Source organism: Carlito syrichta, unplaced genomic scaffold, assembly GCF_000164805.1.
Source record: "Carlito syrichta isolate Samal-C Ts95f unplaced genomic scaffold, Tarsius_syrichta-2.0.1 Scaffold314997, whole genome shotgun sequence".
NCBI classification, from domain to species: domain Eukaryota; kingdom Metazoa; phylum Chordata; class Mammalia; order Primates; family Tarsiidae; genus Carlito; species Carlito syrichta.
Window position 1 is genome coordinate 358,330 of NW_007259093.1, and position 18,509 is coordinate 376,838.

The 18,509-nt window shown below is 40.3% G+C and overlaps 1 protein-coding gene across 1 annotated transcript in view; it reads left to right on the forward strand.

Moving 5' to 3' along the window:
* LOC103274839 (coagulation factor VIII-like) overlaps positions 1-18,509 on the forward strand; it is a gene marked incomplete at its 3' end in the record, with an annotated part of 111,613 nt that overhangs the window by 64,312 nt on the left and 28,792 nt on the right. The window contains exon 13 of the mRNA XM_008072261.2: positions 12,938-13,147. Within this exon, the coding sequence (XP_008070452.1) occupies positions 12,938-13,147 (210 nt within the window). The remainder of the gene's footprint in view (positions 1-12,937; positions 13,148-18,509) is intronic.

Below are 18,509 nucleotides of genomic sequence, written 5' to 3' on the forward strand. Positions count from 1 at the left end.
TTTTGATTTATTGTAGAGATGAGGTCTCGCTGCCCAGGCGGGTCTCGAACCCGCGGGCTCAGGCAATCCACTCACCTCAGCCTCCCAAAGGTGCGGGATTACAGGCTGAGCCACCGAGCCCAGCTTAGCTTGAATTTCTAAGGACAGTGGTCCATTATTCTCCAGAGTTAGTTTTTCAGTCCTTGCAGTTGCATTTTTATCTTTTATAGAGTGCAGGATATTTCCTTTCTTCCAAAGGATTCAAATTTAACATTTGGGTCAAGAGTCTTATGCTTAGTATTTAATTCTAGTGGCACAGAACATTTTCTTTTCTCTCTCTTGTCTCCAACCTCATGACTTTGACTTTGAATTCCTTCCACTTGATAGAATATTGTATTTTATTATTTCTTTATTGTATCATGCACAAGGTATTTATTATTTTATTTTTTCTAGTCATCATTTCGCCCTTTTCCACCACAGCTTGTTCCAAGTAGGGTGGGCACTTATCACAGTATTTGGACAGTTAAAGTATCTCATCTTCATGGATACAGTGATTAAATGAGGGACATATAGTGACATAAGTAGAACCGGAAAAACATGTTCACTGAAGATGATATGTAGATATTGAGATAAAAGAAGTATTTTTCAGCCGGGCTCGGTGGCTCAGCCTGTAATCCTGCGCCTTTGGGAGCTGAGGTGAGTGGATTGCCTGAGCCCGTGGGTTCGAGACCCGCCTGGGCAACTTGGTGAGACCTCGATCTCTACAATAAATCAAAAAATTAGCCGGGCGTGGTAGTGCATGCCTGTAGTTCCAGCTACTCGGAAGGCCGAGGCGGAAGGATCGCCGGAGCCCAACAGGTCGAGGCTGCGGTGGCCGGGAGCGGCCACTGCACTCCAGTCTGGACGACCGAGTGAGACTCCAACTCAAAAGAAAAAAAAGAGAAGTATTTTTCTACTGGGATTTCTAATGTAGTTTCTGATAGAGATGAGTTTGAAATTTAGAAAGAGAAGATTGGACTTGAGAGGAAAGAGCTAGGCACCAAGGGGAGGGAGAAACAGACAGAGAAATAAGGAAAGGAGAAAAGAAAGACCTGAAGGAGAGAGGGAGAGAGACACCTAAACATAGACCACTCGAATTTCCATTAGCAGTAAAAATGAATAATCTATCTTCATACAGTGAAATACTATATGACAATAAAAATTTACAAAAAATAAACCTACACACAATATGAATAAATATCACAAACTTAATCTTGAGTAAAACAGCAAGTCTCAAAAGTATACATACAGTATTATTTTATTCACATAAAGTTCAAAAGTGGATGAAATTAAATTATATAGTTTAGAGATACATACTTAGGAAGAAAAGTGTAAAAGCTAGTCAGGACAAAATTATTATAAAAGACAGGATAGTGGCAACCCCTTAGAGATAGAGGTGTGTTTAAGAATGGACACACGTGGGCTTGGGGGGATGCCAACAATGTTATATTTCATGACTTGGGTGTTTGTTTTATAATTTTGTGTTTTAAACATTGTAGAATTTGGGATTTATTTTCTAGATGGATCCGACAATGAATAGGGAAATTGCAGCAGGAAGAGAGAGAAATGGATTTATACAGGGTTTATTTAGAAGATGGAATGCACAGGATTTGGTAACTGATTAGATATGTTGGGTAAAGGACTGAGAGGACTCAAGAATAGTTGCCAGATTTATGACATGGGTAAGTGGGAGGGCGGCTTTATCATTTACTGATATAGGGAAGACTAGAGGAGAAGCCAGTTTGTGGGGTGAAATAATGAGTACCCTTGTTGACAAATGGAATCTGTGCTTGATACTGAAGAGGAGTAGCCAGACAGGCAGGAGGAAAATCAGGAACAGTGTCTTCAGATTTAAGGGAGACTGAATAAGATACAGGTAATAAGTGACCTCAGTTGTAAAACAGAGAAGATTGGACTAAAAAAATTAGTTAAAACCACAAAAGCACTAACTATAACAGATGAAATTAATAAATTAAACTATATGAAATTTAAGAATATCTGTTCATCTAAAGACACCATTGCCGGGCTCGGTGGCTCAGCCTGTCATCCCGTGCCTTTGGGAGGCTGAGGTGAGTGGATTGCCTGAGCCTGCGGGTTCGAGACCCGCCTGGGCAGCAAGACCTCATCTCTACAATAAATCAAAAAATCAGCCGGGCGTGGTAGTGCATGCCTGTAATTCTGGCTACTTGGAAGGCTGAGGCGGAAGGATCGCCGGAGCCCAGCAGGTCAAGGCTGCGGTGGCGAGGAGTCGCCACTGCACTCCAGTCTGGGTGACAGAGTGAGACTCCAACTCAAAAAAAAAAAAAGACATCATTAACAGAGTGGAAAAAGCAATCCTCAGAATGACAGAAAATATTTACAATACATTTATCATACAAATAATTTGGGTCTGAAATATATAAAGTACTCCTACAAATAAATAAAAACAGACAACCCAATAGGAAAAAATAGACAACAGCCCTGAGCAGAGACTTTACAAAAGAGGACAAATAAATGGTGAATAGGCATCTGAAAAAGACTTAACTGCATTGGTCATTAGTAAAATGCAAATTAAAATACCAATGAATAATTAGCTAGATTTAACCACCCCCACAAGTATATGCACTTCAAAACATCATGTTGTCTATGGTAGAAACATTCAGTGTTATCTGTCAAAAAATACATTTTAGAAAACCACCAATGAAGATAGCGACCAAGATGTTGGAGCAGGATATACTAGCCTTCACGCCCCACCAGAAAAACAAACATAGACAACGCTTCACATACCAGAATAGCCCAGAGAGGGCCCAAGGGCCCATCACAAAATCTGCAAGCAACACAGTAGAGCAAAAAGCCGACGAATATCCACATAAAAAGGATCACTGGTGAAAATGGCAAATACGATATGCCAAGAGATGACTGGGAACAAAGCAAAAACTGCAGGGGCTTTGCTTTGAGGAACTACCACAGTTCCCAGCATCCTGCCCTGTAGAGAACACTGACATCTTTTGCAAGCGAGGTAAGCGACAGCCGTTCCTCCTGGTGAACCCAAGAGAAGGACACATGGCTGCACACCCCTTTCCTACTTCAGGAACGGAGACGAAGCTGCCTGCACTCCAGACCTGGCTCTGTGGCTTCACTAGGCCTGCCCAGGCTCCAGACCCATTGCCATAGTAAGCTAGTTCACACCTGGGTCCCAGAGGCAACCTTTCTGTGAGCACCTGTCCTGGGCACTAACTTAGTCCCTTGGGTTCTCATGCTCTGTTCCTTGGCTACTTTGCAAGCATTTGCACCTCAGAACTGAGTGCCTGAGGTCCCATTCTCTGTTCTCCTGGCTGCTTCATAAGTATCCATACCTTGCATAGTGTCACCAGTGCAGGAATAGGAGTTCCTGGATCCCAGGCACCAGTGCCCAGAGCTGTAGTCCCTTCATGCATGCTCCTGCCTTAGGCCTGAGCTTCATGGAAACGCCATAAGCCATAAGTGTCCCTCAGAAATCTGGGTCACTGCCCCTGTGAATGAAACCACGAGGTAGACCCAGTACCAAGAGGGAGTCCCTCAGCCACAACCTCCCTAGTTGAACAAAAAGCGATTGGGAGGACCATGGCAGCCGTCGTCACCAAAGGCGATGTGGGTCATTTGGCCTAAAATGTAGGTTAAGTTCAATTTGTTCTTACTGATGTTCTTCCTGGATATCTGTCCATTGTTGAAAGTGGGAAACAGAAGTCCCCTACTATTATTTTATTTCAATCTATCTCTTTCTCCAGATCTATTAATATTTGCTTTATACCTCATCAACAAGGGTACCTGCATAATCAACGTTTGTATGCCTAACCCTGAATTGTACCCCACATCTTTATAATAAAATATTTGTTTTATATATTTATATGTTTTATATATTGCTTTATATATTTTTAAATATTTTAATTTTTTTTTTAGTTGGAGTCTCACTCTGTCGCCCAGGCTGGAGTGCAGTGGCATGCTCACAGCCACCGCAGCCTCGACCTGCTGGGCTCTGGCGATCTTTCCGCCTCAGCCTTCCAAGTAGTTGTAACTGCAGACGTGAGCCTCCATGCCCTGCTAATTGTTTTGATTTATTGTGGAGACGAGGTCTCACCAAGTTGCCCAGGCTAGTCTCAGACCCCTGAGCTCAGGCAATCCTCTCGCCTCGGCCTCCCAAAGGGCTGGGATTATAGGCTTGAACCACCAAACCTGGCCTAATATTTTCTTGATATATATTTTGTATATATTCCAATAACCCTCACCACCAGCACATTGGCTGCTGAGGATCCCTACATTCTCTCTCAACACTGACCTCAACTGACACAGTTGAACAGAAACTGCACAATTACCCTATTACAGGTGCCAGAACCACTACATCCCCCTCAGCAAGCATCCTCACCCCCCCCATAGGGGAAAGTCTTTCCACAGCAAAAGTAGCCCATAAAGTCTGGAAGAGATGACTGTGTCATCAAATGTGCAGATATTAACAAGAAACATGAAAAACCAGAGACAAAACACATAGAGCTTTAGCATGAAAGGATAAAAAGATATTCTATGCAAATGAAGATCAAAAAGAGAACAAAAAGTGCTTATGTTTATATCAAATAAAATAGACTTTAAGTCAAAAACTGTAAAACAAGACAAAGAAGGTCATTATATAATGATAAAGTGATCAATTCATCAACAAAATATAACAATTGTAAATATATATATATATATACATCCAGCATTGGAGCACCTAAATCTATAAAGCAAATATTAGTAGATCTGAAGAAAGAAATAGATTGAAATAATAGTAGGGAACTTCAGTACCCTACTTTTTTTTTTTTTTTTTTGAGTTGGAGTCTCACTCTGTCAGCCAGACTGGAGTGCAGTGGCCGCTCCCGGCCACCGCAGCCTTGCCTGCTGGGCACCGGCGATCCTTCCGCCTCAGCCTTCCGAGTAGTTGGAATTACAGGCATGTGCTACCACGCCCGGCTGATTTTTTGATTTATTGTGGAGATGAGGTCTCGCAGCCCAGGCGGGTCTCGAACCCGCGGGCTCAGGCAATCCACTCACCTCAGCCTCCCAAAGGCGCGGGATTACAGGCTGAGCCACCGAGCCCGGCTAGTACCCTACTTTTAACAATGGACAGATATCCAGAAAGAAAATCAGTAAGAACAAATTGGACTTAACCTATATTTTAGACCAAATGAACCTAACAAAGATATACAGAACTTTTCATCCAACAACATCAGAATACACAATCTTCTCAAGCACACATGGAACATTCTCCATGGTAGATCATATGTTAGATCACAAAACAAGTCTAAACAAATTTAAGAACATTGAAATCATGTCACTGGGTGCGGTGGCTCACACTTGTAATACCAGCATTTTGGGAGGCAGAGGTGAGAGGATTGCCTGAGCCCACGTGTTTGAGATCAGCCTGGGCAACTTGGCAAGACCTCATCTCTACAATAAATCAAAAAATTAGCATGGTGGCGCACACCTGTGGTTCCAGCTACTTGGAAGGCTGAGGCAGAAGGATCACCTGGGTGACAGAGTGTGACTCCTACTCAAAAAAAAAAAAAAATCATGCCAAGTATCTTTGCCAACCATAATGGTATGAAACTATCAATCAATAATAGGAAGACTTTTAGAAAATTCACAAATATGTGGAAATTAAATAATAAGCTCCTAAACAACTAGTGGGTCAAAGAAGAAACTAAGAGGGAAATTTAAAAATATTTTGAGACCAATGAAAATGGAAACATAACATACCAAAACTTACAGGATGCAACAAAAGCCCTTCTACCAAGAAAGTTTATGGCAATAAATGCCTACATTCAGAAAATAACAAAGATTTCAGATAAACAACCTAATGTAATACCTCAAGAAACTAGAAAAAGAACAAATTAAGCTCAAAGTTTGTAGAAGGAGAAAATAAAGATCAGAGCAGAAATAAATAAAATAGACACTCGATAAACAATAGAAAAGACTGATGAAACTAAGAGTTGGCTTTGTGAAAGATAAACAAAATCAACAAAGTTTTAGCTAGACAAAGAAAAAATGAAAGAACACTCAAATAAATAAAAATCAGAAATCAATAAATCAAAAATCAGATGACATTACAACCTACACCACAGAAATACAAAGAATTGTTTGTGTAAAATTGTAACAGACAAATATAAACAATTACACACCAATAAATGGGATAACCTAGAAGAAATGAAACAACTTAAATTATTTTTCTAATTTCTGGATTGAATTATATAGCACCATGATGATTTGTTATTTAAAGGTTTTATTAAAATACCCATTTTTTAGGTAAAAAAAAGAAATCATTAAGAAATAACAGAACAGATCAGTAATGAGTATGGACATTAAATCAGCAAAAACAATCTCCCATCAAAGAAAATCCCAGATACTGATGGCTTCAATGCTGAATTCTACTAAACATTAACGAAATATTAATACTAGTCATTCTTAAGCTCTTCACAAAAAATGTAAAAAGGGAGCACTTACAAACTCATTTTACAAGATCAACACTACCCTGCTACCAAAGCCAAATACAGACATTATAAGAAAAGAAAATTGAGCCGGGCTCGGTGGCTCAGCCTGTATTCCCGCGCCTTGGGAGGCTGAGGTGAGTGGATTTGCCTGAGCCTGTGGGTTCGAGACCCGCCTGGGCAAAGTGGCGAGACCTCATCTCTACAATAAATCAAAAAATTAGCCGAACGTGGGAGCGCGCGCCTAGAGTTCCAGCTGCTTGGAAGGCTGAGGCGGAAGGATCCCCGGAGCCCAGCAGGTGGAGGCTGCGGTGGCCGGGAGCGGCCACTGCACTCCAGTCTGGGTGACAGAGTGAGACTCCAACTCCAAAAAAAAAAAGAAAAGAAAATTACAGGCGTATGTGTCTGATGGACATAGATGCAAAAACCCTCAACAAAATATCTAGCAAACCAAATTCCCCAGGCTGATCTCGAACCTCCGGGCTCAATCCCCTTGCCTCCCAAAGTGCTGGGATTACAGGCATGATCCACTGAGCCCAGCGAAAGCTTTTCCTTTAAGATCTGGAACATGACAAGGATGCCCAATCTTCCCACTTCTGTTTATGATAGTACTGGAAGTCCTAGTCAGAGCAATTAGGGAAGATAAATAAATAAAGGCATCTGAATTGGAAAGGAAGACGTTGAATTGTCTCTGTTTTTATATGACATTATTTTATATACAGAAAAGCCTAAAGACTCCACCAAAAAACTGTTAGAACTCATAAACAAATTTAGTAAATTTGCAGGATGCAAAATCAACACTCAAAAATTAGGACCATTTGTATACACTAACAACAAATTATCTGAAAAAGAACACAATAAAACAATTTGATTTACAATTGGTACAAAAAATAAAATACTTAGGAATTCCAGATCTTAAAGGAAAAGCTTTCAACTTTTCTCCATTGAGTATGATGTTAGCTATAAGGTTATCATATATAGCCTTAGTTGTGTGGAGGTACATTCTAATTTTTTGAAAGTTTTTATCATGAAAGGTTGTTTTTTTTTTAATGCCTTTTTGCATCTATTGAGATGATCAGATGATTTTGTTTTTCAAGGAGGTTATATATCTGTATACTGAAAACTAAAATATTGAAGAAGATGCAAATAAATAGAAATATATTCATGAATTAGAAGAATTAATTTTGTAAAAATAACCATGCTATCTGGAGTGATCTACAGATGTAATGAAATCCCTATCAAAATTCCAATGTCATTTTTTCACAGAAATAGTAAAAAATCATAAAATTTGCATGGAATCACAAAATATCTTGACTAGCCAAAGCAATGTTGAGCAAAAAGAACAAAGTCAGAGGCATGACACTACTTGATTTCAAAACCTACTGCAAAGCTATCATTTCCAAAACAGTATGGGACTGGCACAAAATAGACACATACACCAACTGGACGGAATGGATAGCCCAGAACTATAGATGTATGCATTTACGTTCAATAGATTTTCAATAAAGATGCACAGAGCACCACAATAGGGGAAGTGATAGTCTCTCAATAAGTGGTGCTGAGAAATCTGGGTATATATATAAAAAATGAAAGTAGTCCCTCATTTCACACCATTTAAAAAAATCAACCAATGCATTAAAGACTTTCACTTAAGATCTGAAACTATAAAACTACAGTAGAAGAAAGCACTGGTGAAAAGTTCCATGGCATTGGTCTGGGCAAATACTTTTTTACTGTAACGTCGAAGCAAAGGAAACAAAAGCAAAAATAAACAACTGGGATTACATCAAACTGAAAAGCTTCGGTACAGCTAAGGAAACAATCAACGGAGTGAAGAGACAATGTATAGAATGGAAGAAAGTGCTTGCAAACCATGCATCTGATAAGGGGTTAATATCCTAAATATATCAGGAACCCAAACAACTCCATGGCAGAAACTCAAATAACCCAATTAAAACATGGGTAAAGGACCTGAATAGCCATCTCTCAAAAGAAGAAATCCAAATGGTCAACAGGTATATAAGAAAAGGCGAAACATCACTAACCATCAGGAAATGCAAATTAAAGCTACAATGAGATATCACCTCACACCTGTTAGAATGGTTATTATAAAAGATAACAAGTATTGGCAAGGATGGGGAGAAAAGGGAACCTTTTCACACGATTAGCAAAAATGTAAATTAGTATAGTCATTATGGAAAACAGAATGGAGGTTCCGGCGGGCTCGGTGGCTCAGCCTGTCATCCCAGCACTTTGGGAGGCCGAGGCAAGTGGATTGCCTGAGCCTGCAGGTTCGAGACACACCTGGGCAACTTGGCGAGACCTTGTCTCTGCAATAAATCAAACAAAAAGGAGCTGGCCGTGGTGGCACATGACTGTAGTTCCGGCTACTGGGAAGGCTGAGGCGGAAGGATCGCCGGAGCCCGGCAGGTCGAGGCTGCGGTGGCCGGGAGCGGCCGCTGCACTCCAGTCTGGGCAACAGAGTGAGAATCCGACTCAAAAAAATAAAAAAGAATGGAAGTTCCTGAAAAAGTAGAGCTACTATATGATCCAGCAATCCAACTCTTACAAATATGTCCAAAGGATATGAAATCAAGAGATATCTGCAATCTCATGTGCATTGCAACATTATTTGCAACAGTGAGGATATGGAATCAACCTAAGTGTTCATCAACAAATAAACAGACAAATAAAATGTGACATATTTATTATACACACACACACAATGAAATACTACTCAGTCTTACAAAAGAGAAAAAGAAAATTCTGCCACTTGTGACAACATGAATGAATCTGGAGGACATTATGTTAAAATAATCCAGGCACAGAAAGACAAACACAGCTTGATATCATTTATATGTGGAATCTAAAAAACGGGGGATCCCATAGAAACAGAATAAAATAATGGTTATCAGAATCTTGGAGGATGAGGATTGGGAAGATGTTGGTCAAAGGACACAAAATTCCAGTTGTACAGAAGAAATAAACAAAGAGATGTGGTGTGCACCAAGGTGACTACAATTAATAATCCATTGTAGCCGGGCTCCGTGGCTCAGCCTATAATCCGCGCCTTTGGGAGACTGAGGTGAGTGGATTGCCTGACCCCGCGAGTTCGAGACCCGCCTGGGCAGCGAGACCTCATCTCTACAATCAATCAAAAAATCAGCCGGGCATGGTAGCGCCTGCCTGTAACTCCGGCTACTCGGAAGGCTGAGGTGGAAGGATCGCCGGAGCCCAGCAGGTCGAGGCTGCGGTGGCCGGGAGCGGCTGCTGCACTTCAGTCTGGGTGACCGAGTGAGGCTCCGACTCAAAAAAAAAAAAAAAAAAAATAATCCATTGTACACTTGAAAATTGCTACAAGAGTAGATTTCAAGTGAAAAAATAAATGTATGAGGTAATGCATATGTTAAATAGTTTAATTTAGACATTCCTATGTATATATGTTATATATATTTTAAAAATTGTGATGTATACCAAAAATAGATACTGTTTTTCCTATCAATTAAAAAATAAATTTTTGAAAAGATTAGACAGAGAAGAATTTGCCAATCTAGTAATTAAGCTCAATGGAGCTTACATTCCAGTGAATTGAAATAAGCAATACACAAGTTAGCAAATGAACCACGAAAATTTAAAAAATTCCACCGACAAGATACTATATATACAACAGAATGGCTAAAATTAAAGGCTGACCCTAACAAGTGTTGACAAAGATGAGTAGCAACCAGAGCTCTTATACATTTCTGATAAAGACGGAAATTTGTGCAATTACTTTGGGAAAATATTTGGCAGTATCTAAAGCTGAACATATGCATACCCTATTGACTCAGGAGATCTACCGTTAGTTATATAACTGTTATGGGCTGAATCATACCCTTCCCCCAAAATTGTATGTTGAAGTCCTAAACCTCGTATTTCAGAATGTGACTGTATTTGGAGATAGGGTCTTTAAAGGTCTATTTAAGTTCAAATGAAGTGGTTAGAATGGGCTTTAATCCAATACAACTAGTGTCCTTATAAAGTGAAGAAATTTGTACACATGGAGACACCAGGAATGCACGTGCACACAGGAAAGACGTGCTAACACACAGCCAGGAGGTGGTCATTTGCAAGCCAAGGAGAGAGACCTCAGAAGAAACCAAACCTGACAACACCTTGATCTTGAACTTTTAGCTGTTAGAAGTATGAGAAAACATATTTCCATCATTCAAGTCACCCAGTCTGTAGTACTTCGTTATGGCAGCCCTAGCAGACTAATACTGTACCCAAAAGAAGCAAGTACATATTTCACAAAAGACATGTAATTATTTAATCTATGTGGAGTGTCAAAAAGCCAAACTACAACAAATTTAAAGATCTTAATTGACTTCATCTCATGATTCTAGAATCCAGCAGCCCTCAGAACCAGGAGAAGTTCAAAGAACACCAGCCAACAACATGGCCAGGCAGTATTTACGAATAGAAACATAAATGAGATATAGATGTAGCTTAATTGATTACAGCATAAAGTTGGACTTATTTGAATCTGTTTGCCTCCTACGACTGGCTGAAGCTCCGCTGCTGTCATAGGCTGAGACTCAGCTGTTTTTTACAAAAGTGTATTCCTAAGTTAGGCTTTCAGTTGGTTAATGCACTAAGCCAGACGGCACTCCGTTAGTAAGGACTCAAGTACAGAGGCATCCTAAGGCCAAGCTGAGATTCATTTAACAGGAGTTTACTGTTGTTAGTGAGGCTAAATGAAATGGAATCTATTTTTCTAAATGGATGGTCGTATTTTCCATCATTTACCAAACAGCTCATTCTTTTTCCTACTGGCTTGAGATGCCGTCTTTACCATATATTTAATTTCCACTCATATCTTTTTAAATACATTAATTAATTAATTAATTTGAGTCAGAGTCTCACTTTGTCAACCAGACTGGAATGCAGTGGCATGCTCATGGCCACTGCAGCCTCGATGTGCTGGGCTTAGGCAATCCTTTTGCCTCAGCCTTCCAAGTAGCTGGAACCACAGGTACACACTGCCATGCCTGGCTAATTTTTTGGTTTATTGTAGAGACGAGGTCTCACCAAGTTGCTCGGGCTGGTCTCGAACCCCTGGGCTCAGGCAATCCTCTCGACTCTGCCTCCCAAAGTGTTGGGATGACAGGTGTGAGCCACCTTGCCTGACACCACTCATATCTTGTTGATTTCTGGACTCTATATTGTTTGATAAGTCTATTACTGCATGAAGACCGCAGTTTTAATTACAATAACTTTGTCATACCTCTCAATGCCGTTTAGAAAAAGAAACTTTGATTCCTAATTAGTTGCCCTAAGCTAGGGTTTAAGCATTGCTTAGTGGTTTATGGGCATCCACCTTGCACAATAACTAGTAACAAAGTAGACAAATGTTTATTGAGTGGATGGAGGTATGGTAGAGGTTTTCAGAAACAATACCTTTTGTAGACTAAGGCCTGTGTTGCTTTTTTTTAGCTCTTTAGTTTGAAATAATTTAAAACTTACAGTAAAGTTACAAGAATAATACACAGAACTTACATATACCCTTTGCCTGGATTCACCAATTTTTAAAATTTTGCTATATTTTCTTTTTTCTCTATATACATACTTTCATTACTTATTTCTATTTGAAAATAGGTTGCAGACATCATGCGCCTTTGCCACTCAATTCTTTGGTACACATTTCCTGAGAATAAAGATATTCTGGGGACAGAAATGGTGGCTCACACTTGTAATCCCAGCACTTTGGGAGACTGAGGCAGGAGAACTGCTTCAGTTTAGGAGTTTGAGACCAGCCTAGGTAACATAGTCTCATCTCTACAAAGTTGAAAAAAATTCCCCAGGCATGGTGGCATGCGCCTGTAGTCCCAGCTACTTGAAAGGCTGAGGCAAAAATATCGCCTTAGCCTGGAGGTGGAGGCTGCAGTGAGTCGCGATTGTGCCAATGCACTCTAGCCTGGGTGATAGAGTGAGACCACGACTCAAAAAATATTTTTTTTCTCTTATGTAACTTCAGTGACGTTATGAAATCTGGGACACTTAATATTGTTACAGTACGTTTCTATAATTGGCAACCAATATTTCAATTGTATGAATCAATTCTTTCATTTACAGCATTTACTCCTTATGAAACAGGAATCTGGTGTAAGCATCTATTTGTCCTGCTTCTTTCATTTCCTTGCATCCAGAACATTACCAAATGTTAACTTTAAGCTCAAAGGTTTTTTTTTTCCTGGTTTCTCCTCTGTGTATTTTCTATTTCTCTTCACTTTGGGCTTCAGACAACTGGTTAAGTATTAATCTACTTTTTGGGGAAAGATATAATATCTCGGGAATTATGTTATGGGCATGACATACAATAATTCCTAATTGTATCATGACAATCACGATGCAAAATAATTAATCTGGGATACTGTCTAATCTCTTGTTCCCCATTGCTTTTGCAGGCATCAATGGCTATGTTTTTGACAGCTTGCAGTTGTCCGTTTGTTTGCATGAGGTGGCATACTGGTACATTTTAAGCATTGGAGCACAGACTGACTTCCTTTCTGTCTTCTTCTCCGGATATACCTTCAAACACAAAATGGTTTATGAAGACACACTTACCCTATTCCCATTCTCAGGAGAAACTGTCTTCATGTCAATGGAAAACCCAGGTTAGTTATTTATCGTAGTCTCTTACTAGCAGCTGTGAATGCTTCACTGACCATTCATACGCTTTTTGGCCTACTGGCTCATATTTGGGCAGATATGAAACCATTCAAGTGATTTTGGTAATTGCAAGGCATTTTAAAGACAGCACCAACTAAAGTATTTAACTTAAAAGTCTTTGTTCTAAAAATTGTCTTTACTTCTCAAGGGTCAATTTTTAATTTTTATAGATACGTAATAGTTGCACATATTTATGAAGTACACGTGATACTTGCATATAAGCATACACATGCAATGGTCAAATTAGGGTAACTGGGAGATCTATCACCTCAAACATTTATCATGTGTGTTAGAAATATTTCACTTCCACTCTTTTAGTTATTTTTAAATATACAAAAAAAGATTGTCAACTATAGTTGCCCTATTGTGCTACTGAACACTAGACCTTATTTCTTCTACTCTACTCTCTATCCCCATGAAATAATTTTTTTAGCTCCCACATATAAGTGAAAACATGTGATAATTGTCTTTCTCTGTCTGGCACATTTTACCTAACATAGTGTCCTCCAGTTCCATTCATGTTGTTGCAAATAATAGCTCATTCTTGGCCGGGCTCGGTGGCTCAACCTGTAATCTCGCTCTTTGGGAGGCCGAGGTGAGTGGATTGCCTGAGTCCGTGGGTTTGAGACCCATCTGGGCAAGTTGGCGAGACTTCATCTCTACAATAAATCAAAAATTAGCCAGGCGTGGTAGCGTGCGCCTGTAGTTCTGGCCACTTGGAAGGCTGAGGCGGAAGGATCGCCGGAGCCCAGCAGGCCAAGGCTGCGGTGGCCGGGAGCATGCCACTGTCCTCCAGTCTAGGTGCTGGAGTGAGACTCAAACTCAAAAAAAAAAAGTTCATTCTTTTTGATGGTCGAATAATATTTCATTATGTATATGAACCATACTGTCTTTATCCATTTATCTATTGACAGATACTTAGGTTGATTCCATATCTTGACTATTGTGAGTAGTACCGTAATAAACATGGGTGTGCAGATATCTCTTTGATACTCACTCTGATCTCCTGTCTTTTGCATATATACTCATCAGTGGCATTGCTGGATTATAAAGTAGTTCTATTTTTAGTTTTTTGAGGAACTTTGATCAAAAAGTCATTGTAATAGGGGTGAAATATCTCAGTGTGGTTTTTATTTGCATGTATCTGATAATTAGTGATGTTGAGCATTTTTTTTCAAATACCTGCCAGTTGTATGTCTTCTTTTGAGAAATGTCTATTCAAACATTTGCCAATTTTTTTTTAAGTTGTAATCTTACTCTGTCGCCCAGGCTGGAGTGCAGTGGCTGCTCCCGGCCACCGCAGCCTCGACCCGCTGGGCTCCAGCAATCCTTCTGCCTCAGCCTTACAAGTAGCTGGAACTACAAGCATGCACTACCACACCAGGCTAGTTTTTGATTTATTGTAGAGACGAGGTCTCGCCAAATTGCATGGGTGGGTCTCAAACCCGCGGGCTCAGGCAATTCACTCGCCTCAGCTTCCCGAAGTGCTGGGATTACAGGCTAAGCCACCAAGCCTGGCTTCCTATTTTTAATATGAGTATTTGTTTTTTGGCTATCATTGGAGTTTTTCCTTTTGTATTTATATGTGTGTATATTTTCATTTCTGTGAATGATCTATATGATCTGTGAACTTTGTGCTTGCCTATACTTTTGTGATAGGTGTGACTGTTCTTTTGTTTCTGTGTTCAACACCTTCTTAAGCATCTCCTGAAGGGCTGATTTAGAGGCAGCATATTAGGGATTGGATGTCTGGGAAGAATTTTAATTATCTGTCACTGATGAAGCTTAGCTTGGCAGGGCAGGAAATTTTTGGCTGGAATTGCTTATCTTTGAGAACATTAAAAGTGGGACTCCAGTCCCTTTTGGCTTGTAGTGTTTCTGCTAAGTCTGGTGCAATTCTGATGGGTCTTCCTCAGTAGGTGGTCTGACCTTCCTTTTTGCTGCCTTTAGGATTTTTACTTTCATGCTTACTTTGTTGAGGCATATTACTATGTGTGTTGGGGATGGTCTTCTCATGTGATACCTTATGAGGGGTTCTCTGAATCTCTTGTGTTGAATGGTCACCTCTCTAGTGAGATGTGAGAAACTTTCTTGGATGACATCATGGAACGCTTGTTCCATGGTGTTCTCAGTTTCCCCTTCTGCTTCAGGGATACCAATCAGGTGTAGATTTGGTTTCTTGACATAGTCCCACACCTCTCAAAGGCTTTCTCGTTCCTTTTTCTATGTTTTTGACAGAGTGAATTAGTTCCATATTTTAGTTTTCAAGCTCTGAGATTCTTTTTTCTGCTTGATTGAACCTACTCCCTATGCTTGTTATTGTGCTTTGAAATTCCAAGAGGAAGTTCATCATTTCCAGGATTTTGGAATGGACCTTTCTCATATTGGTCAACTCAACTTTACTTCCTGCATGACTTGGGTGATCTTTTCTTCTAACTTCTTGTGGTTTTTCTTAGTCATTTTAGTCATCCAATATTTGAATTCTGTGACTTTCATCAAGGACAGGTTGTTCTGGGTGGCTTCCATTGTTTGGGAACTGATAGCTGCTTTTTTAGGTGATGTCTCTTTAAGGTTTTGAGGATTGCTGGTGTATTTTCACTGGTTCTTCCTTATCTGTGAGGAGCATCTCCTCTCTTTTAATTGTTACTTTTTAGTATTGTTGTTTTGTAGCTACATAAGCTCTTGGTGTCCTAGGGCCTTTTCTGCCATTCAAAATAGTTCACTCGGGAGTGAGAGCGGGGTAGTCACTTCTGCTCCACAACTCTTGCTGGGCAGTGCTTCACACTCAGTGACTTTCTCTTGCAGTTTTTTCTGTGGTCAGATTGGGAGCTTAATGTGGGGACCAGGTGGGGGAAGGGCCCCCAGGCAGCTGTTCATCCATTGCAGCCCAGAAACATTCCTGCCAGGAAACAGTGCTTCCAGGTGCCTTTTGTATCTCCCCCAATTCCAACCAAGTCTGCGCTTGAAAAACAGTAGATTCCCTGTCACAGGGGGACCCACTGTTTGGGTGCTGGCGGGAAAAGCTTCCTGGTCTGGAGAGGGAGGCTGGCCACCAGACACTGGCAGCAGGCACTGAGTGAGTGCAAATAAAAGGTAAGCTTTCCTGGTCTGAGATCCAGGTGCCCCTGGTGGGGAGTATGCACTTGGGGACTGACTGGCAGAGGCGTTCAGAATGCGGGTGTGTTCCCAGAACTGCATGAGCTTCGGATGCAGCCATTGTGTCCTAACCAGGTCTCCTTCCACATGGAACCAATGACCCACATGCAGCTGGGAGGAAGGGAATCAACCCAGACTGTGTCAGGAGCACTCACCCCCTCTTGAACACAAGGCAGGGCTACTGGTCCTATGCGAGCCTGGCACCCAGCAGGAATGGGGTGCCCCAGTTTCAGACTCTCTCTTTCTTGATCCAAATGCATTCAAAGAGACCTCTGCAGGATGCAGGGTGTTTCCTCTGTCTCAAACTATTCAAGCCACCTGAGCTTACTGGCAGCTGGGTCTGTCCTCTCTGTTCTGCTTGGTGAGAGAGGTACACGTTGGCTATGCCCCGGTGGCCAGCTTGTCTTGGTATCTTCTGATACCTGTTTGACATTGACTGCACTTACTCTATTTTGTGGTTTCCTGGTTTCCTGGTTTCAGATGTCTTCTGGTTTAAGTGAAGATAAAAGTTTGTTGTGTCTTTTTTCCTTTGGGGTAATTTCTGAAAGGAACAGGAAAAAAGGCCAGACTTTTCTCCACCATGTTAAAAACAGCTTATCTTTTGATGCTCCATGAAAGGCACAATGGGTGACCATCTACATCAGGAGTTAGCAAACTATGGTCCTTAGGTAGTCTGGCCTGCTGCCTGTTTTTGTACATAAAGTTTTATTAGAACACATGCACAAACCTATAATCTGACATTATGTCTTAAGTTTCCTTATAATTCTTCCTTTCTATTTCATCCAGTTGAATTACCATTGTACCTTGTGTATACGCTTTGTGACTTTAAAACATAGAAGATAGTTTTTGATCTTAAGTTATGGAAACTATGTCTTCTTGTGTTAATCTTGGTATACCAAGATTTTTGTTCCCACTTTTCCTCTAGAATCTACAGTGGATTACTTTCAGAAGTAGGTACTGCCTCTGAGTTTCATGTCTTGTTTTTTCTCCTTGGTCTGCAGAAATTTTACAGGTTGCATACTTTCTCTTGTCCTCAAACAAGGTACAAATATGTCCTGACCAAGGTTTGTTAACAAAGAGGATAAGCAACTTGCTCTTAGCCTAATTCTCTGTTTACTTGGTAGATGTTGAATTGCTTTCTCAACTCAACAGCTAGAAGAAAAGTAAAGGTAAACTAATCTCTGTTCAATTTCTAGTTTCTACTATGGTGGCCTCTCTCCTCTTACTTCCTGTTACTTCCTGTGCAGGCTTGTAATCAGCTAGGCTCTGTGTCTCTGAGTTACTTTGATAGTAACTAGTTCCAAGAGTGGATAACAACTTATAGAATTAATTAGTTCCCTGAAAACCCTGGTTAGATCACAGTGGCAGGAGGCTGGCCTATAAATCTGTAGTGCTGACCAAGTCCCAAACTTGGCCAGGTAGCTTATGCCTGTGTCAGAAGTTGAAGAAGGAGATTGGCAGCTGAGATGTCATCACGGGAATTTTAATTATTTTCATTTTCTTTGTATCTGTAATTATTTATCTTTTTTGTTTCAAATTTTATATATGTGACATTTCTTAATTTTTTTATTTTGTTATCTATTTTATTGACTTTTTCTTTAAAGCACAAACTCTTTTTTAAGTTCTTAGATTGAGATTTATAAATTAATTATAATGTTTTGATGTGTTTTTAGTCACATGTGTAATACAAAAAGATTTCTTTTTTTTTTTGAGTCGGAGTCTCACTCTGATGCCCAGGCTGAAGTGCAGTGGCACACTCAAGCCACCCCAGCCTTGACCCACTGGGCTCAGGCAATCCTTCCACCTCAGCCTTCCAAGCAGCTGGAACTACAGGCACATGCCACCACACCCGGGTAAAAAAGATGTTCTTATAACAAAAATTCAACCAATGCAGATAAAACTAAAGTCCCTCTTGACTGCCATTCTTAATCCCAGGCCCATCTCAGAGTTAAGCTCTGTTTTCAGTTTGGTATGTCATTCTAGACCTGTTTACTGACGTGCCTTTCATCTTTTCTCACCCAATTACTGTCCTCCTAAGGAAAAGGAAGATAGTAATTTGGTCTCAGTTATAACTATGGAATTTTAAGAATAAAAAAACCTTATTTAAATTGTTCATTTTAGTTCCAATCCTGATCTGGTTTTCCATCATTA